At 37.7% G+C, this 21,734-nt stretch overlaps 1 protein-coding gene across 11 annotated transcripts in view; it reads left to right on the top strand.

Moving 5' to 3' along the window:
• TAB3 (TGF-beta activated kinase 1 (MAP3K7) binding protein 3) overlaps nt 1–20,904 on the top strand; it is an 80,076-nt gene extending 59,172 nt beyond the window's left edge. For 8 of the 11 annotated variants that reach the window (XM_089324082.1, XM_089324083.1, XM_089324081.1 and 5 more), the window contains 4 exons: nt 1,320–1,413; nt 4,453–4,536; nt 13,730–13,831; nt 16,782–20,904. In XM_089324082.1, coding sequence (XP_089180208.1) covers nt 1,320–1,413; nt 4,453–4,536; nt 13,730–13,831; nt 16,782–16,930 — 429 coding nt within the window. In that variant the 3' untranslated portion in view covers nt 16,931–20,904. The remainder of the gene's footprint in view (nt 1–1,319; nt 1,414–4,452; nt 4,537–13,729; nt 13,832–16,781) is intronic. The other 3 variants (XR_011385692.2, XM_017349841.4, XR_001795464.4) reach the window with 3 other exon arrangements.
• The last annotated feature ends 830 nt before the right edge of the window (nt 20,905–21,734 follow it).

Raw genomic sequence — 21,734 nt, 5'->3', positions numbered from 1 at the left:
AACAGTTTGCTCCCATAAGTGTGTCTTTTAAAGTGATCAGTTTTGCTTCGTAGGCAAGGCATAATAAGCATTTTACACATTAATGTCACATAGTTTATCCACAGGAATGAAAAAAGAAGAGCAATCCCTAGTAAACATTACCAAGTGACTCACTGTTCTTTAGCATTCTAAGGGATTGTAGCTATTATTATATTCTGCTTTTATATCACTCAAGTTAAACTTTGGTACCTGCTAATTTAACAAGTGTTCTCAGTGATTCTGGTACTACCTTCTAAGGACATGAGATCTTGCATTTTTGTGAATTAAGATACTTATTCTCATTTTACTTCATTGTTAAAAATCAGCACATCTCGCCCTTAGCAAAATACTCGTTTTTAACAGAAGTTTCTTATTTTCCTGTAGTAATTGACAATTTTTTTTGATTGATGTACTTGTGATCACCATAGTAATTGACTTTATACCTGGGCTGTACTGAAAGCTTCAATACTCATGCCTGTGCATTCTGAACCCTGACTATTTTATACTGTACATAGATGTAAAGAAATTAGGGATGGTACAAGCCTCCGAAAATCTTTAATGGAAGATTAGGACGCCTCCTATACGCCCCTGAACAGCCTGACTAGTGGCTAGGCTAGAAAGAACACGGCAAAAGAAAAAGTTTAAGAAAGGAGCCCATTTGCTCCTGAAATTTTTATGCACTAGATTAATTGAATCTTTTTTCTTGGGTCAAAGGAAGCAAAGTTTTCTGTTTGAATTTTATATAAATTCTGGCTCTACCACTTTATAACTTTGAGAAAAGTATGATTTCTCTTTGCCTCCATTTCCTCATCTAAATTTGGCACGGTACTAGTACCTGCCCTAAGGGGTTGCTTAGCGGAAGGAATGGCAGCGTTCTGGTAAACACAGTGCCTGGCTCCTAGTAAGCACTAGTTAAAATTGGTTCTCTTGTAATTTTTACCAGACTGGGCAAGACTTAAATTTTAAAATGCTTGATTGAAAAGTTGATTATTATAGTTTACCTTATGATAAAAACAGAAACTCAGTGATCTACAATTAAAACAGTAGTATCTTTATATGATAGAAACAGTCCAGTATGGTAGTATACAGATTTTATTTAGACATGGCTGTTCTGATGTCCCCATTTTACCTGACTGTTCCCTTTAAAAACACACATAGGACTTTGAAACATGCCCTCTTATAGACTAAGGCCGTGTTCTTGGTACTACCCAATCAGAATAATTAACATGAAACACAGTTCTTAAATGTTGGGCTTGATAATGACTTTCCCACCATTGCTATTTTGGGTCCTTTCTTACTAGCCTGAGGAAATGACAAGATTGAGAAGCATGAACAGACAACTCCAGATAAATGTTGACTGTACACTGAAAGAAGTTGACCTCCTTCAATCTAGAGGTATAGACTTGATTATTTGGTAAACCATAAGTATTAGTGCGGTATTTTAAGCTGCTTAAATAGCAATAATTTTGGTTTTATAGATTTAAGAGATAGTTTTTACCCATTATAAAATTATAGCCCTAGTAAAGTGATTGCCTCACCCCATGGTCTTGGATTAGATTTGGGTAATAAATAGTTACTTTGGCAACTTCACCAGTAAGTTCTTATCATTTAGACTGTTCTATGTTGTTACTTTGTATTTACGCTCTTTTATCATTTACTGTGAATATTTTATAAATTGATAGGTTTTAATTCTAAAGTTTAGTGGGTTCATAGTATGATAGTCTTTTTAACATATGTAAAAAATAGGGTTTTCAGTTTTAAAATCAATTCTGTATGTCATTTTTTATATTACCTGCTATGTGAAAACATTCACCTATAACCCTAATGTTAGTTTCTGGATTTCTTTCAGAAGTTTTTACTACAGTAGAAGCTCTCTTAACTGACTTACATTTACTTAACTCACCAAATTCGAGATGGTCTTTAAAGTAGATGATGTCCACAGCTGCTGCACACACTTCACTAGGAGGCTACATGCTCGCATTGCCTGCTTCTTAGTAAAATTGTCTGTTACCCAAATCTGTTTATACCAGCTACTGTATTTCTGCCATTTAATGTTTCATAAACTGACACGAATGCAGGATAAGGTTGCTCTTAATATAAAAGCCAGAGGCAAATATTTCTTAAAGCTCCAAGGCAAATCACTGAGAAGATCGGTATCATGAATGTAGCTATGTATAAAACAACTGTAAAGAGTTAAAGGATTCTGTACTCAAATTGCTTAAGCCTTTTTAGAACCTTTCCTGCTCCATTCTAAAATCAAAACAGAAAATTATAGATTTCAACTTGCTCCCTGTTTTGTAAATAAAATTTTAGTGGGACAATAGCCATGTCCATTTGTTTACATATTGCCTATGGTTACTTTTGTACTTTCACAGCACAATTGAATGCTTTCAACAGAGATTGTATTACAAGTCCAAAAAATGTAAAATACCATCCTGTCCTTACTAGAAAGTGTGCCAACCTGTGTTTTAGGTTCTTGTGAGTTTGGTTTATGTAAGAAAGACAATATGGAATTTCAATCAGGCACATAAGAAAAGGATCTTAACATTCTTAAATATGTATATTCTCATTTGTTTTATAAAAGTTGACATGTATAGTTTTTCTTAACAATTCTGGGTTTTCATCTTCCCCATGCCAACCCTGCATACCTGTTTTTTCTAATTATAGCAGCTTAAGAGAGCTTCTACGGTATTTTAAGAGTATGTCAAAATATCTCATTGTTATTTTGGGGCAAGATTAGTAAACTCAAAAACTATGGGATTATCTGGGCAATAGAAGCAAAATTGAATGTGAAAGCTGAGCAATCTAGTCAGGTACCTTTAAAATTATTTTCAGAAATGTAGTCACTGAATAGCTGACTAACTTTAAGCAGTAAAAGAATTACTATGCATAGCAGGGTTATAATTTCAAGTGTATTATAGACAATTGCATCTTTTTGTAAATTCTGTAGTCTTAAGCAAAATAAAAAATATTAACTCAAACATTTGGTTAGAATATTTATAGTAAGCCTTACGGGAGGTAGAAATCAGAATATCAGATGTAACTTAAATAATTGAAGAAATACATATGCAGCATCTTAATGCATAAAAATATATCAAATGGCATTGTGGCTTTTATGAACTATCGTAGCAGTTGTTTTCAGAAAATTTTCTTAAAACAGCATATCCAAATGGATAAAACATTTGTAATAGGACCTGAAGGGGAAACCATGATTAAGATTTTAGAAGTGAAGAGCTGAATTTTGGTCTGCATGTAGCAGTGACCTTACTATAAGCTCTTTTTTCATACTTAAGCATTTCTAAATCTCTTTTCATAAGGGGTTCAAACATATCTGCTTTATATTAAATTTCACTTTCCCACACTCTTGAATACTTTTTATACCCATCTCCTAAGCTAGAAAAGGAATCTAAACATTTGTTGGCAGAGGGGGAACATTTAGATTACATGCAAATCAATGCATGACTTCATGAAAGGCTTTTATTACTTGTTTAGCCAAGGAAAATTGTTTTTGGGATAAAAAGTCAGGTCTAGAAATCAAAAGATAGAATATTTTTAAACTCTCAGTACCATACATCCTCTGTAAATAGGCATAAAGCTCAACTGCTTGAACTGTCGGGAACAGAGTACAGTGACAGGGTCCTAGAAATAAAGGTAGGACCCAAAACTGGCGCTGCATCAAAACTGACCCTGGAGGAATCACAGCAGGAGATATGTAGCTGAAATGAAGTGACTAGAGCAGGGAGTGAACATGTGAAGAGAGGGGAACATTTTGTGAGAAGACAGAATTCTCAGGGATGGTTCTTTCTATCCTGAAATTGACACCATTGTCGTCGTTTCTCATTGATCTGTAGGCAACATTTAATTCCAGTGTGGATTTAAGAGTATCCTTTTCTTGAAAATGGCAATCCATGAGCTGCTGTTGTGATTTTCATGCTCATCCAGATGCTTAGACATCTCAAAATATAACGTAATACTTCTACATTTTTACATTTGGTTTCTTGCACAGTTGATTTTGGATAAAAGTTTATTGGATAAAATTTTAAGGTAAATATTGAAAGGCATGAAAGTGAGCTTTCACTATTACATCTTCTTTCTCATGGTTTGCTCATTAAAATCAAAACAAGTAGAAGGAGTAAACAGTTCAGCCATGCTTTCATTTCTTATTTACCTCCTCAAATGCCCACATGCTTAATACTATCTAAGGAGACTAGCCTTAGGGAAATACCACTTCAGGTAATACATTGTGGACAATCACTGATGGTTTTCGTGTTTTTTCTCACAATGATAGAGAAAACACAATTTCATTGACAGGGTAATAAATGAGTTTTGAAACTCTGGAAAACATTTCCTGTTTACATGTTTTATTTACTCATTTAATTTAAAGATAAAATAGGAGCTAATCCTAAATGCCTGGTGATTTTATTTTCTTTATAGGAAACTTTGATCCAAAAGCCATGAATAATTTTTATGACAACATAGAACCCGGCCCAATTGTACCACCCAAACCATCTAAAAAAGGTGAGTAGGGAAATGTTACAAATACCATTGAAATAAATATCAAAATTTTAGAATCACCTGTGTATCCGATGCAATTCCCATTAGGTTATTCAGCATAAAGTTACCCTATTGATGTTACTGGTGTTATCAGTGGTGAAATACTCCCAAACTTTAATTTTTTAAAAAGCACTGAAATGAATACCTCTTGGAATTAGTGTCAGAGGTAATTAAATCATATACATTTTTAAAATTGAAGCATTGTAATATATAGTTAACATAAAACTTACTCATTACTGTAAAAACTAATACTAGATAAAAATTCTTATAATTTTAAAAGTCTAATGTTAGAATAGCAAGTTAGCTCCGTGTTATATATAAAATAATTTTTCAAGGCCGGCGCCGCGGCTCACTAGGCTAATCCTCCGCCTAGCGGCGCCGGCACACCGGGTTCTAGTCCCGGTCGGGGCGCCGGATTCTGTCCCGGTTGCCCCTCTTCCAGGCCAGCCCTCTGCTGTGGCCAGGGAGTGCAGTGGAGGATGGCCCAGGTGCTTGGGCCCTGCACCCCATGGGAGACCAGGAAAAGCACCTGGCTCCTGGCTCCTGCCATCGGATCAGCGCGGTCTGCCGGCCGCGGCGGCCATTGGAGGGTGAACCAACAGCAAAAGGAAGACCTTTCTCTCTGTCTCTCTCTCTCACTGTCCACTCTGCCTGTCAAAAAAATAAAAAAAAAATAATTTTTCAGGCAATGCAAGAATATTTGTGTACTTAAAAGGTGAGCATAACAGTTAACTAAATCTTAAAAAAAAATACCTAGTGCCTATGTATCGATTTGAAATTCAGAGTTGAAGGCCGGCACCGCGGCTCACTAGGCTAATCCTCTGCCTTGCGGCGCCGGCACACAGGGTTCTAGTCCCGGTCAGGGCACCGGATTCTATCCCAGTTGCCCCTCTTCCAGTCCAGCTCTCTGCTGTGGCCAGGGAGTGCAGTGGAGGATGGCCCAAGTACTTGGGCCCTGCACCTGCATGGGAGACCAGGAGAAGCACCTGGCTCCCGGCTTTGATCAGCGTGGTGCGCCGGCCACGGCGGCCATTGGAGGGTGAACCAATGGTAAAGGAAGACCTTTCTCTGTCTCTCACTGTCCACTCTGCCTGTCAAAAATAAAAATAAAAAAAAAAAGAAATTGAGAGTTGAAGAGACACAAATCTTTCATCCACTGGTTCACTCTCCAGATGGCTGGGGAAGCCAGGAGCTGCTTCTGGGTTTCCTTCATGGAGCACTAGGTATTTATTCATCAAGGACAAAATAAGTCTTACCAAGGTTACTTGTAGCAAACATTTTTGGATAATTGTTACATGGAAATGATTTAATATAAAGTATATTAAATCTAATTTTTGTGTATCAAGTTTTTTTTAAAGATTTATTTGTTTTGAAAATCAGAGTTACAGAGACAGAGAGACAGATCTTCCACCTGCTGATTCACTCCCCAGATGGCCATAAGGGCCAGCAGTGGGCTAGGCCAAAGCCAGAGGTTCATCCAGGTTTCCCACACTGGTGGCCCAAATGCTTGGGCCGTCCTCTGCTGCTTTTCCCAGGACATTAGCAGGGAGCTGGATGGGAAGTAGAGCAGCCAGAATACGAACTGGTGCCTGTATGGGATGCTGGGCGTCACAAGTGGAGACTTTACCTGCTGTGTCACAACTCTGGCCAGTGTACCAAATGTTTATTTGGCATTTCAGTATCTTAAAACATTAATTTCAACTACAGTTAAATGCTGAATTAATGAATATAGATTAATTTTTCTGCCTCATTCTTAACAGCCCATATTGTTCTGTAATTATAATAACCAATATTGAACTAAAGTATGCATTTTTTTAAAGATTTATTTATTTATCTGAAAATCGGAGTTACACAGAGAGAGAAGGAGAGGCAGGGAGAGAGAGAGGTCGTCCGTATGCTGGTTCACTCCCCAATAAGCCACAACGGCTGGAGCTGTGCTGATCCGAAGCCAGGAGCTTCTTCTGTGTCTCCCATGCGGGTGCAGGGACCCAAGGACTTCTCAGACCATAGCAGAGAGCTGAATCAGAAGTGGAGCAGCCGAGTCTCGAACTGGTGCTCATATGGGATACTGGCACTGCAGGCGGCGGCTTTACCTGCTACGCCACAGCGCCGGCCCCTAAAGTATGCATTTAATAGTTTAATTTTTTTTGCCTGAACCTAGTGTAGATAGATTGACCATTAGGACATAGAGTAGTAGAAATACTGTATTTGAAATAAAACAAAAAATAAGAAACATAGAGGCAGGCATATGGTACAGTGGGTAAGTCACCTCTTGGGATGTCCATATCCCGTATTATTGTGCCTGGCTCAAGTACTGGGTACGATCCAAGTACGTTGCTTCTGTCCAGCTTCTGCTGATACACACACTTAGACACAGCAGATGATGGCCCAAGGTCTTTGGGTCTCTGCCACTCACAGATTAAGTTCTGGGCTCCTGGCTTCCGTCTGGTGCAGCCCTAGCTATCACAGGCATTTGAGGAAATGAGCCAGTGAACAGCAGAGCTCTTTCTCTCTGCCTTTCAGATAAATAAGTAAAAAATTTTGAGAAATACGTAGGAGTGGACCGTGTGTGATAGTGGGTTAAGCTGCCACTTGGATGGCTGGTTTAAAACACAACTACTGCGCTTCTGATCTAGCTTCCTGCTAATGCACCTGGGAAGGTAGTAGAAATGGCTTAAGTACTGGAGCCTCTGCCATCCACGTGGGAGACCAACATGGAGTTCTGGGCTTTGGCCTGGCCCAGACCTAGCTGTTGGGGCCATTTGGGTAGGGAATCAACAAATAGAAGGTCTATTTCTCTGTCACTTTACCATTCAAATATATAAATAAGTCTTTAAAGGTAAGTACATAAAAATACCTGGGGTTGTAGCATTGTTAAATCTGACATTTTTTAAATTAGGGAATATATAAATTCCATCTAAATAATGTTACTTGACATAATTATTTAAATTTTGGATGTGTATTTAAGCTCAGCTGGTACGGAATGTTTTATATTTTATTTACAGATTGCAGTACTGTATCTGTTATTCAATAGTATCATGGATGTTTGATCTGCATTCTTTTAAAATATTCTTTACCATGATGTTGGTTGTCTTAACTTTTTTTAAGATTGATTTTATTTATTTGAAAGGCAGAGTTAGAGATCTTCCATCCATTGATTCACTCCTCAAATGGCTTCAATGGCTGGGGCTGGGTGAGGCCTAAGCCCAGGAGCCAGGAACTCCATCCAGGTCTCCCATGTGAGTGGCGGGGACCCTAGACTCCAAATGGTGCTCAAATGGAATGCCAGTGGTGCCTTAACTGGCTGTACCACAGTGCCAGCTTGCATTTAAAATAGCCTACTGATTTCTTAAAATGGTACAAAGATGAAACTTAGTAAATGCCTAGTACCACATTTGGCCCTGTGACAACATTATATGCAGTTTTATGCTGAAAGTTACTAGGAGATGTATCGATCATTGATCATTTTAGCCTTTTGGAATCATAAAATGAATCTTGAAACTTGATTTTGCCTAAGTACCTACTAAGCAAGTGTTACCTTGTGGTATTGATTCAAAAGCTGTCAAAGAATTCTATTTAAGGGAGTGTGTTGAAAAGTTGTTACTCTGGTAACAGAGGACAAAGTTGGTAAGAAATGGTGTACTCTGTGTCCATCATGAGCCACCTCGTTAGCCTAAGCTTTCAGGGATGGTCTGAGGCCCACCATAAATAAGGACTCAAAGGTTTTAAAAGTTACCTCCCAGGAGGTGTAGACAACGCCAAATTCTTTACCAGGAAATAGTTGAAGCAGTGCTTATAAGAAAATTCACAGCTTGAAATTCTCACTTTAGACAGGAAGATTAAAATCCATGACCTGAAATTCTGCCCACCTCCAAGAAGTGAGAAAAAAACAAAGGAAGTAGAAGAAAGGAAAGTCAATGAGTTAGGAGACACAAATAACAGAAAATTAAAGCCAGAAATTTGAAGTAAACAAAATCAGTCAACTCCAGGGTGACCCGATCTAGAACAATAGAAAAAGAAAACAATTACTAGTCAAAAATAGAAGATAAGTTATCCATTAAAATAATAAAAGAATGTGAACTTTTTTATGCCAATAAACTCAACACTTTTCTTAAAAACCTACCAAAACTGAAAATGAGATGAAATATAGTAAATACTATCTATTAAAGAACTTGAATCCATTATCATAAATTTTCCCACAGAGAAAACTCTAGACTCTAATGGTATCATGAGTGAGTGAATCTACCATTTAAGAAAAAGAATACCAGTCTTCCACAAGCTTGAGTAAATAGAAGAGGGAATTCTTCCAATCTTTTTTCCCCCAAAGACTTTCTTTAGAGCATTTTTAGATTCACAGCAAAACTGAGAGGAAGTTACAGAGATTTCCCATATATTCCCTCCTCCCACACATGCATAGCCTCTCCCATTATTAACATCCCACATTGCAGTAGTACAAGGAATGAACCTACATTGACACATCACAATCACCCAACTCCATAGTTTACATTAGGGTTCACTCTTGGTGTTGTAACTTTTTTTTTTTAAATACTGATTTGTTTATTTCAAAGTCAGAGAGACTTTTCTGCTGGTTCACTCCCCAAATGGCTGCAACGGCTGGGGCTGGGCCACATTGAGGTCAGGAGCTTCTTCTGGGTCTCCCTTATGGGTGCAGAGGCCCAAGCATTTGGGCCATCTGCTGCTGCTTTCCCAGGCAGCTGGATTGGAAGTGGAGCAGCCAAGACTCAAATTGGTGCCCATATGGGATGCTGGCATTGCAATGATGACTTAACCTGTTAGGCCACAATGCTGGCCCCAACCCTGCCTTTTTTTAATGGAGCTAGCAGAACCCCAATTCTAAAGCCAAATAAAAGCATAATACCCATCGTCCACGAAAATAAAATTATAGATCAGTATCCCTTATAAATATAAATGCAAAGAAAATCCTATAGAAAATAATCATAACCAAGTAGAATTTAGCATAGAACTACAGTATCGGTATAACTCACACAGAAAAACAACAACGTAAAGAGAAAGAGCATATGTTCATTCAGTAGCTATAGGAAAAGGGCATCTTTTCACAAACTGTCAGCTACCATCATTACTGAAATAATGAAATCCTGAATCCACTAAGATTGTACCTGGAGATCCTAAGTGCATGTGGTGAGATAGGGAAAGAAAAATAAAGAATGGAATATAAGAAATAAAGGTATATACTACAGAGGACATAATTTGCAAAAGGAAGATCCTCTGGATACTGGAAAACAGCTAGTAGAATTAATATTTGTAAATTAACTTAAGGTCTAGGATAGAAGATCATATTTTTATATATTAGGAAGCAATTGGAAAATGAAGTTAAATAGATAATTCCAATTACAGTGCCACCAAACCACATGTAACACTTAGGAATAAATGTATGTGGAGATACATACATCGAGAACTACAAAAAATGGCCAAGAAAATTTCAAAGAAAACTTAAGTGAACAGATTGATAGACTGCTCAGTATCGTTAGGGTGCCAGCATTTTCCAGATCAGTATGTAGACACGATGCAATGCCGATTGTGACTCCGCTAGCCCTTTTTGTTTTTAATGAGCTGAGTCTGAAATTCATGTGGACATGCAGAAGACTTATAATACATATCCAAAATAATCTATTAAAAATAGCACAGTTGGAAGTCTTAGGCTAACCATACCTAGGACTTAAAGCTACAGTAATCACAGTATGATACTGGCATAGGAATAAAGACATGGCTCATCAGTTAAAGAGCCAAGATGTAGCCAACTCACCGCACTCAGTTGATGTTTTGACAGAAACACCACAACCAACCAATGAAAACAGCAAACAATTTTCACCAAGCAGGGCTAGAGGAACCAGATATCTATGCAGGAAAAAAATGCAAATTTTGATCTCTGCCTTACATCATATACAAGCATTTGAGCTAGGTCATACACTTAAGTGTAAAAGCTAAACCATAAATCTTCCAGAACAAAACAATATCTTTGCAAGTTAGGTGTAAAGATTTTTAGACAGAACATGGAAAGCAATATGAAGGTACTTAAAGAAGCTTGTGGAAAATGGAATTAAAGATGTTTATTTTGGCGCAAGAAAACTTTGAAATCCATACATAGTGGCGTCTTTTTTTAAAAATATGTATTCAAAACACAGATTCTATATATATATAGATAGAGAGAGAGAGAGAGAGAAATAGGTATCTCCCCATCCATGGGTTCACTCCCCAAATAGCTGCAGTGGTCAGACCAGAGCCAGGAGCCTCTTCTGGGTCTCCCACGTCAGTGCAGGGGCCCAAGGACTTGGGCCACCTTCCACTGCTGTCCCAGGTGGCATTAGCACTGCCTGTGCCGAAAATAAATTATTTTTTAAAAGCTGAAAAGGTTGGGGCCAACGTTGTGATATAGCGTATTAAGCTACCACAAACATCCCATGTTGTAGTGCTGGTTCAAGTCCCAGCTGCTCTATTTCTGATCTAGTTTCCTGCTAGTGCATCTGTGAAAGCAGTAGATTGTGGCCATTTGGGGGGTGAGCTGCTGAATGCAAGATATCATTCACATGCACATGCATGCAGTAGCTGCCTTTCAAACAAATAAATCGTTTATAATAAATGATTTAACAGGCAAGACACAAACTAGCCAAAAATATTTGCAAAATATGTGTCTGATAAAGGACTGGTATTCAGATTATGTAAAGAACTACAGCACAATGAAAAGACAACCCAATTTAAGGGCAAAACATTTGAGCAGACACTTCATGAAGGAGTATGTAAAAGACCATTTAAAAGAAATAAAAAGAACACTTCTTGTAGTAAGGTGATGGATCTGCTGCCAAGAACTGTATATTCGAAGTTGTGGTTTTCTTTTTATTTGAGAAGGAGAGACAGACAGGAAGCTGCTATCTATTGGTTTACTTCCCACAAATGCCTGCAACAGCCAGGACTTGGCAGGCGAAAACCAAGGACCAGGAACTCTATCCAAGTCTCCTAGCTGGGTTGCAGATACTCAAGCTACTTGTGCTATCACCTGCTGCCTCCCAGGGTGTGTATTAGCAGGAAGTGGAACAGAACTGGGACTTGGACTCAAGCATTCTGTCTGATAGGGGACACAGGCATCCCAAGCACTGTCTTAACTGCTAGGCCAAAACGCCCGCCCCTCATAGTTTGCTAAAGCTGATAGTGATTGTTCCTTAGAGTTGGTTATGATGAGATTCCAATTATAATCAGTTTTTTTAAGGATTTATTTGAAAGGCAGAGTTGGGAGGAGGGGTATCTTCTGTCCACTGGTTTACTCCTCAAATTGCTGCAGCAGCCAGGGACTGGTTCAGATGAGCCAGAGCCTCCATCTAAGTCTCTCGTACCAAGCACTGGGGCCAGAGCAGCAGAGACTCAAACGGGTGCTCATATTGGATGCCAGCATGGTAAGCCAACCCCTAAAATTAGTTGCTTAAATATGCACCAAATGGAAAACCCAACTCCTACCCCCAAGCAGCTTATACTCAGTATACCATAGTTTTAATAAAACGTAGACTAGAATGCTGTCTCTAAAATGTTATCTTCACTGTATGTGAATTCTTATTTTAGTGAGTTAGTTATGTAGATATTGGTGATAAGAATATAAAATGATATTTTGTACTAAGTTCTTAAATTTTTTTCACCTTTTTCTAATCAAACCTACAAACAGTAGAACTTCGATACAGATTTATAACAGCTATTCAGTTTCCTCTATGAAGTAAAATTTGTTTTCTGTTAGACAACTTGCAGGTTCTCTCTTTGTGTTTTTTTTTTTAAACTAAATCAGCTTTTCCTAAAAAGTTACATCTAGTTTAGTGCACATTGGTTTGCAGTACCACTCAAATTAACAACCAGGAGAAAAAGCCCAGTAAAATGCAAAGAACTAGTAGAATTGATGTATAGGTTCAAGTGATTGTCTTGGAGTTATTGCAGATACATACAAAAAAATCCAAGTGGAATACAGTTTATCTGAATAGTAAGTGTGTAACTAGAGAGATTGGGAGTGGGGAGACAGAGAGAGAGAAATCTCTTCAGATTAGACTTTGTAGTTAAGCATTTTAGTGTGTGAGCTCCTGCGGTGACTCAGTCTTCCCACCTCCTCATTGGTAACCTATAAGGTGGCAAGAGCAATGACCTTGGTGTCTCATGACCTGAGTACTGATCCAGGTCATCTTGGCCATGTGACCTGTCCAACCTGTACACTACAGAAGGCCATCTGTCCAAATATTTACCTGTGTATCTTACAGAGATGAGGTATGTGATGCTGTAAAAATGTTTTACAAATCGACAAAAAAGAACTTTACCTTACTCTTTGGAGCTTAAGGAGACGTTCTGCTTTCGTTTACCCTGATAAATGGATTGTTTAATCAAGTGCTGACACACTATGCTTAGGATTATGGGGCAATGATTTCCGAAGAGGAAACTGCATAGGGGCTCAGAACTGATTAGAAAATACAAGATCTCTGGTTCTTAAGGGCAAATAGGAAGTCTGCCATTTCTCATACTTACTTAACACAAAAGGTCATTTACTAATAACCTGTAAATTCACATAAACAGTATTCTAGCAAAGAATCGGGATGCCAGTAATTCTTTTCTTGGTTGCAGAGCATATGCTGGGCAGATGCACGTGTAGGCGATTGGAATTCATGGAATGATTGGGGAGCACATATTTGTTCATGATATTATTTTGAATTGGTCTTGATTTTCCAAATACTATTAGTCTTGCTCCTTAAATTTTATAGTTTCATTTCTTCGTTATAACAGTTAGCCTTATGAGTAGTTTATTATTACTTAATCCAAGAATTGCTAAATAATCGCTCAGATTTTGCTTTCAGGTCGACATTTTAACTATTGTCACTGAGTTTGTATTCTTAGTTCACTAAAAAGTGGGTAACTAGTGAAATAGGGCATTGAAGAGGATGGCAAAAGCTACAAGAGCTACTGCTTTGTATAGGTTTTAAGAGCAGTATGAAATATAGTACTTGCCTTCCCAAGAGAGCTCATGGTGACCAAGAAGTAATAGAATGGATACACACACTCAGCCGTGTAGGGTACATGACCAGCTCTTGTGAGCCTGCTCGCTCTTGTTAATGAATGACTTGATCCCTTCTCACTGGCTTTGCTTCTTCTTACACAGACTCCTCGGACCCCTGCACAATTGAGAGAAAAGCTCGAAGAATTAGTGTGACCTCCAAAGTACAGGCAGATGTCCATGATACCCAGGCAGCAGCTGCAGAGGGTTTGTATTTGTGGGTCCAGAGTTTGTGTAGAATGTCCAAAGATACACATTAACTCTAGAGTTTTCATAAGTAAAACCAGGTTTTTGGGGGCTTTAAAAAATTATTTTGTCTATATACTGAGTTTCTAGGCCATGCTGTCTGCAGGGAGTATAAGCCACAGAGATTTTAAAATTTTCTAGTAGCTACACTAAAACATTAAATATATTACAGTTAATGTTTTATTTTTTATCTATTATATGCAAAATACCATTCCAATATGAAATCTTGATAAAATTATCAATGAGATATTTTACATTCCTTATTTTACATTTAAGTCTTCAAAACTTGGTATTATATTTTTAGAGTATATCGCAGTTTGGACAGGACACATTTCAAGTGCTCAATAGTCACCATATTGGACAGATCAGCTATAAAGTAGAACACAGAAAGCAAGGCTGAATAAATAATTTCAAAATTACATGAAAGCTCTGGATTTTATAACTTCTAACAGAAGTTTTCTAGAGTTTCTTGAACTTTATCCTGATATTCAGTTGAAATAAAGTTTCTAAAAATATTAATATGTTTGAGTTTGTGCAATATTCTACTTGGTATTTCTTAAAATCCCCTTAATGTGAAAAAAGCATTATAAAACTAAGTGGAACAATCCCATCCTGAGAACAAAAAGAAGCATGAAACTACCCTATGCTTCATATAATTACAACTCTCCTTTATATTGTCATAGTTCCCATTTTTTTGAAAAATAACTACTTTTCTATCTATGTTTCATTTACCTGTGAAACTTATATAGAAAACATTTAAATTTTATTCTACTTAATACAAGCAAAATCTGTCCCTTTCAAATAAATCTTTAAAAATACTGATTACACTGACAAGTTATTTGTAATGTTTGTGAAGCTTTTAGTTTTTATGGGAATTTAGCCTAATGTAATTGATTCATTTAAAATATTAAAGGCAAACTGCATTCAGTTTTTACTTGTGTATAAGTATGCATATCCTTTTATTAGCACAAGGCCTGAAATATTTAAACCTTGTAAATATGCTACAAGAGGGATTACCCACCTGTAAAGCAAACAAGAACAGATATCCAAAATGTGTTTTGGTTTTAGGTACTTCTCTTTAAATAGTATTTCTCTAGATGATGAAATGAGCAAGGTCTTTTTTCAGGATCAGTATAATTCTAATTAAGATGGCTTTCAAATATATTTGTTGAATTACTTCAGAGTAATTTATTATTCCAAATTAAATTGACATGGTGCTAAATAGTTGAGCCCCCAGGTATGCCAGGTTAGGTTAAAAGAGTTTTTTTTTTTTTTACTTTTTACTTATTGATATAATTTTTAAGAAAAAGCAATTGGGAAAATCTTTCATTCAACATTTACACTACACCATGTCCTATAGTTGAAGACTGCATGTGGAATGAACATGGAAAGATGGAAGGTCAAAATGAAGTAAATTAAAAATCATCTCTCCTGGAAGAGGATAAAATTGAGTTGTTAGAGTCTACCTATTAAAACCAACAGCAGTGAATGTTAGATTTTCAGGCAGTGCATACTGTTCTTTGAAAAGGTAGGAACTACTATATCTATATGAGTGAGGACCATTTCTGGAAATGGGATGGTAACATTTTTCCTTAACAGAAGCCTTTGACAGTGTGCTCTTTATTCCTCTTTATGAGACAATAAAATGAACTCTATATTAAATGTACATAATTTGGAGTCATGAGCCAAAAGGCACAAGATGGGTGATAATGGCAGTTATGAGCGGCAGTTGAAAGAAGAAAAACAAGCCCATCCCCTGTTTATAGTCATGGGGATAGGCTGAGGAACTCAGTGATTACATCTTCCTAAGTGAGGATGAGCCTTACCATACCTTAGGGTAAGCTTCTGCCTCTTGAATGTTCATACCAGCCATTTGTCATGAAAGACAAAGTTGATAAGCCACAAGTCAGCTAATTAGTTTCCAATGGAAGATACGCTTAACCCAAAATATTAACTGGCAAAAGCTTCCCCAGTCTCGGGTTTTCTTTGTTACCTGTTTGGAAAGATTGCTTACCTTAGAAGTTAATCTCATTTCCAATTCCTAGTAGGGGTTTCTGGTGTTTTATAGTGGATTATCCAGCCTGCTGACCTTGCCCCAGATTCCAGGGTGAATTCCATTTGGAGACCTTTAGCCTTCTATTCACTCAGCCCCATTCTCAATAGGGATTATTCCTGAAAGACAGGATTTATGGATTAACTCAAAGAGCAGAGCTTCTGAGCACGAGGCTGGAGAGAATGAGGACCTAAAAGGAATAGAAGATAAATTTTGAAGCTTTTTAATACTTGTAGTTTCCAGCATTTGATGTTGCCAGGTATTTTAAAAACTTACACGTGAAGGACTAATGCCAGAAAGGTGGAGAGGAATCTGGGAGTAAGAGGGAGCCTTTTATATTGAATGCATTCAGTTTTATGAAAAACTAACTTTAGAGTCTTTAATCTCTTCTGGTAAGATTCTGAGAAAACTGGTATTACTAACTAACCCTGCTGCTCACGAAACATTAGCATAAACACATGCATATTGTGGAGTTTAAGGTCTCATGAAAGAAGGCACACATTTAGACATGTTTCATATAGAATGCATAGGGTAAAAGGGCGAGCTGAAGTTGTCGGGGAAAACTTACGGAGGAGACAGTTTAACATGCTAGAAGACATTGCCCTTTTTTCCCCTTCATTTCGCTGGAATAAAGCACAACTGTCCACTTTGGGTAATGAACTAAGGAAGGCAGTATATTGTGGATTTCTCCGTCTTAGAGCACAAAAGTAAATTGCTTAGAACAAAGTAGGATATATATCAAATTTCAGTTCTGTATTTCCGGTAGATATGCTACTTCCCTTTCTTTTTGTGGTTATTTGCATTTCAGTTTGGATTATATTTTGGAAAAATTACATTTTTCCCACACTCTCTCCTCAGAGCATCTAACTGGCTCCAGACAAAGCCCTCGGCCACAGCCCCGAGATGAAGACTATGAAGGGGCTCCGTGGAATTGTGACAGCTGCACCTTCCTCAACCACCCAGCGCTAAATCGCTGTGAGCAGTGCGAGATGCCACGGTACACTTGAACCCACGGGAGTCTGCACCAGGTTGAGAAGAAAGCTTTGTGCACCTACCAGAAAGAAAGGAAACTTGGGGAATCCATTCATCGGCCCGGCCATTGCGTTTCCAATTGCTGCGGGGGGAGGAGGAATGGCACTGTGGCCTCTGTGCTCACAAAATGAAAAGAGGGGAGGTTTTTTATTTTCCTTTCTTAACTCATTGCAGAGTGAGAGACAGAAAGGGATACTTGAAACTGGCAAGGATTCACTCCTGAACGAATGTACACAGAGAAGTCAAGAGCTCCTCGGTGGGATATCCATTGCTAAAGTTACTGCTGAGTGGCCCTTATTTTTTAAACTAGAACTTCCAATCGTGGTATGTAATGTTACAGTTTATGCAGACAAACTGTGAATTCCAAGAGCAGACTTACCTGGTCACCGCTCTCGGGAAAACCAAGGCTCCCTGTGCTTCTTCCCGTTGCTTCCTACTGAACAGAAGGGCAGGAAAAAGCACCCAGAATAGGATTTTTTTTTTCTCCACAGAATAATAAGGGTATTTGTCATTGCTGCTTTTTTCAGGGGTAATTTCAAACACACACATGTACACAAACAAGTTGTTTTACAATGTGATTTGTAGCAGTCAGGAATTAGGCATATCATGCCCTTTGAAAGTACAATCAGGTAGTGAGACCCCTTTGGCTTATACGATGATCCAGCAAGCTATATCAAACACTGGTAACTAAGTCCTAATTATGCCACATAAGAGATACATTTTATAAGTTACTGCATGCTTTTATTAGGCCACTGGTTTTAGAAATAACAAGTCCTTACAAAGTATGATTTTATAAGTGATACTCTTAAAAACTGCGCTTTGCCAGTAGCACAGTGAATGTATGCCAAATGCAAGTCCATTCCAAAATCCATTTGGAAATCTTGAGCTGCGCTGTGGTTCTTAAGAAACGTTTGCAGTCCATAGGGCCTTTTTATTTCTTCCTTCCAATGTTGTGATGACTTCATGATGTTTACAGCACAGATAATACTTTGTGCCATAATCCTAATTTAGCTGAAAACTGTTAGCTGTTCAATAAAGATTTATTTGCACATATGTTAAGAAACCAATGTGAGGGAAATTACAGTTGGCCAATATCATAAAGTTGTACACTGCATGATGTGGGGAGCAAGAGAAGGCATGGTGAATACAGTGCAGTCAGAAACAAGGAACTTCCAAATTGGTCATAAACTATTCAGACATCATGTCAAGTTCATTCAGGTAGTAGTGAAGCACTCCTTATTTATGAATGAGTGCGTTGGATGTGGATAACTGAAGAGATAAAGTCATGTGACTCACTAAGGTGCATCACTGGAAAATTAATAATAGCACATTTAATTAAGATCTCTGCCATTGTTGAATTTCCTTCTTAGCTCAGAATTGGATTTTGGAATCTCTCTTCCTTTTGGTAAATATAAGAAGCAATAAACTTCATAGGTTTTTCCCATCATAGAGGATTTTACCTAAGGCTGCATATAGCCTTAGGAATAACAGGTATCCCCCCCCACACACACACACACGCACACACACACACACATTCACTCTCACACTCCCTTGTGACGTTGTTGTATACTAGCTTAGCCGTAATCTCTGGCAGACCTGGAAGAACAAGCTGCTCTTAATAGCATAATGAAACCAAAGGCATAACTCATTGTTTTCTATCACAATCACAATTTCACTCACTGCCTACAGCTTTGAAAACATTTTTTTCATGTCTGGAAAGATTCCCTAAAGTCCATCTACTTGTCTCCCAGAGTCAGCGTGTTCTGTAATTACACTGATAAAACATCTCTCATACAACTGTGGCAAAACTGTGAAAATAATGGTGATGAGGCAGATGGGTTTCAACGCGTGGTCCTGAAAATAGCGTTCTGGAAAGGCTTCGTGGCCCTGGTCTCCGGGTCTCCGTCCTGCAGCGGCAGTCTGGCAGTCCTACTGCTCTGTAAGATGCCTTTGCCTTTGCATGGCTTTGTCTCCGTGGTGGTCGCCCCCCGCTTGGTGTTCGGTAACAGTTTTGGGGACAATATATCTACTGCGTGGTGTTCTAGCTAGAAGGTTTACCAGTGTTCATAGTGATATGCTCCAGTGGCAGCAGTTAACTTGGCAGTCGTCAGTTGAGATTGGAAGTAGTGTGTCTGAAAGGTCTGATGCTTTATTCAAACCATGTAGATGACTTTAAAGCCATTGCATGAAAATGCATCCAGGTTAATAAGCGGTTATCATACAGTAGATGCATGGTTTCAGTCCTTTGGTGATCTATCTAGTCAATCATTGCTTTCACCTGCGGGAAAAATGAGAAGCCCGTCTGTTTGCTAGGTGTGGGTGGTGGGGTGTGAGGCATCAGATGAAGGCAGTTTTGTACATGTTAGTTTCTAATTGTGCACACATTTTGTATGCCCACCTGGGCTGTGTTCAGATTTAAAATAAGCAAAATGATTTGACACTGATAAGTTGGATCAGTTTAACTGTGCCCATAGACAGACTGCTTCTTGTCTGACCAGTTTGAGTAACTTTCTCAACTTTCAAGGTGCCTTTTCAAAAAGATCTCCTAAAGCGGTTGGCATGTGCAGACAGCTGGCATGTGGAGGAGCCAGGTGGGAGGCTGCCTCGCCCCTGAGGTGCCCGTGTTCTCCCGGTGGGTGGCGCGCTGCTTGCTTCTTGGAAGAGGCTTGCTTTCTTAAAAGATGACTAGTTGGTTGTATTTGGTGACATACAGACCTGACTATACATTTTACATTCTCTCATTGTTTTGTAAACTGGGTTTTTAAAAAGCATGTTTGCCATTCTTTTAAAAGTAGATTGCCCCTTCAATTTTGGAGGAGTTCTTCAAAAGTTGAAAGCAGTGATTGAGGAACCAGAGGCTCTCTAAGCATTGTAAAATGTTTTGAACTCATATTGACCTTGTTTGGGAGACAGTAGAGACAGGGTTTTAAAGAAACAAAAGCTTTGTAAAAAATGTAGTTTTAGAGCAGATTAATGATGGTGGGAAAGTGTTGCTAATTTGTTTATTTCCCTGAAAGCTACGGGAAGTGTGATAAGCAGTTTAATTTTTAAGAGCTGGTCTCAATTTTAGTACTTTTTCATTATTAAAAAAAATCAATGTTTCCTTAAATTTTGTCTTTGTTTTGTCACAGTTATCTAGGGTTCATATCCAACTTTCTGTGGCAACTGAATTCTATATAGTCTTTTAAAAGGTCATTGCCGTGTCTTTCTGACAGTATAAATGAAAAGAATATAAGGCATAGAAGAATTGTCCTTTAAAAATATCAACTATGTATCCTGGAATGTGAAGATGTCCCTTAATAGTTAAAAATTGAATTATTTTAACATTGTACCATTGTTAGACCTTGAATGAGTCCATGTTACAGTGTGTGTTTGTATATCTGTAGAGAAAGAAAAATGACAATTGAAATGTTATATTAAAAAATCAGAATAAATTGGGCACTGTCTGTGTTGCACCACTACTGTATCTTTTTGAAAGAATTAACAGTATTTTCCTGTTGTAAAAGTTAATTCTGATGATGTTTTCACCGTCACCAGACTTTTTTTTCTGTATTATTTGCATCCCCAAATATTTAATACAAATAGATTTTGCATGGCTTGGGCATTCAGAGATTAATAGAATGATGACTCAATTTTAATTTCTAAGGCCATGAAAAGTTGCTTTGAGACTGAGCAATTCTGAATTTTTATTTATAATGACACTCAATGTCCATGTTTCTTTCCCTACTGTAAGAGAATTGATCAGTTTCTTCATTAAAGCAGCAAAAACTTATTAAATCTTGTAAATACCATGTCTCTTAGATTTCTGTGTATGCTGTGAATGAGGTTATTTTGAGTTGAAATTGTACAAAGGCATTTTAAAAGGCTATGCATGCATCATACCTCCCAACAGTACATATTCGGAAAATCAGATTCTTGCAAAATAAATTAATAAACTAAAAGCAAGCACTACATTCTGCATCTTTTCTGTGTAGTTAAAATCATCTGCAATATCAAACTAGTTCTAGTTCCAACACTTCTATTTCTGGACTGAGAAATACTGTCTCACAAACCAAATCATTCAGAACATTTCTCTGCCTGTAATGTTAAGATTTGGGGTAAGAATTAAGTTAATGTTCCTCTTATCTGAAAATTCGGAAAAAGTATAAGCAGGTTTCCTGTAAAACTTAGAATATGTTAGGACCTGTATTTTTCATGCTACTTCAATGTGGCATTTTCAAAGAAAATGCATAATTTCTTCAAAAATCTTTGTCAATTATGGCTAGTTCTCCAAAGGCAAATGACCCCAGAGGCACTGACATGTGTTTCACCAGGGTCTGTAGTAAACTTTCCCAACTTATACAGAGGTCACCATAGATTTATTTTAGTAGATAACCTTTTCACTAATTAAGCATATTTAAATTCAAAGTCAATTACAATGTATTTTGTACCATATGAAAAATTGCAAACGTAAGTACAGAAAAGTTATAGAAAGACCTCCCCCTTCATTTACTCATTACCCAGCTCCTAAAATTAGATTTATATGCATTTTTATTTCATCTGTGTCCCAGACATTGTATCAATTCATTTGCACACTTCTGAAAAATACTGCGAACTCTTCGCATTCTCAAACATTTTAATATCACATCCAGTGTTGTATTTCCCTGAAAGTCTCAGATTTTTTTAAGTTTGTGCAAATTAGGGTCTAAACAAAATATTTGAAATTGCTTATATCTCATAAATCTTGATACATGCTCTTTCATGTTCCTACTCTCATTTTTGCATAGGCAAACTCATCAA

The sequence above is a fragment of the Oryctolagus cuniculus genome, chromosome X (genome assembly GCF_051225735.1).
Source record: "Oryctolagus cuniculus isolate XC-2025 breed Fujian yellow rabbit chromosome X, ASM5122573v1, whole genome shotgun sequence".
NCBI lineage: Eukaryota > Metazoa > Chordata > Mammalia > Lagomorpha > Leporidae > Oryctolagus > Oryctolagus cuniculus.
Note: the sequence above shows the minus strand (reverse complement) of the source record. Positions and strands in the feature narration are given on the sequence as shown.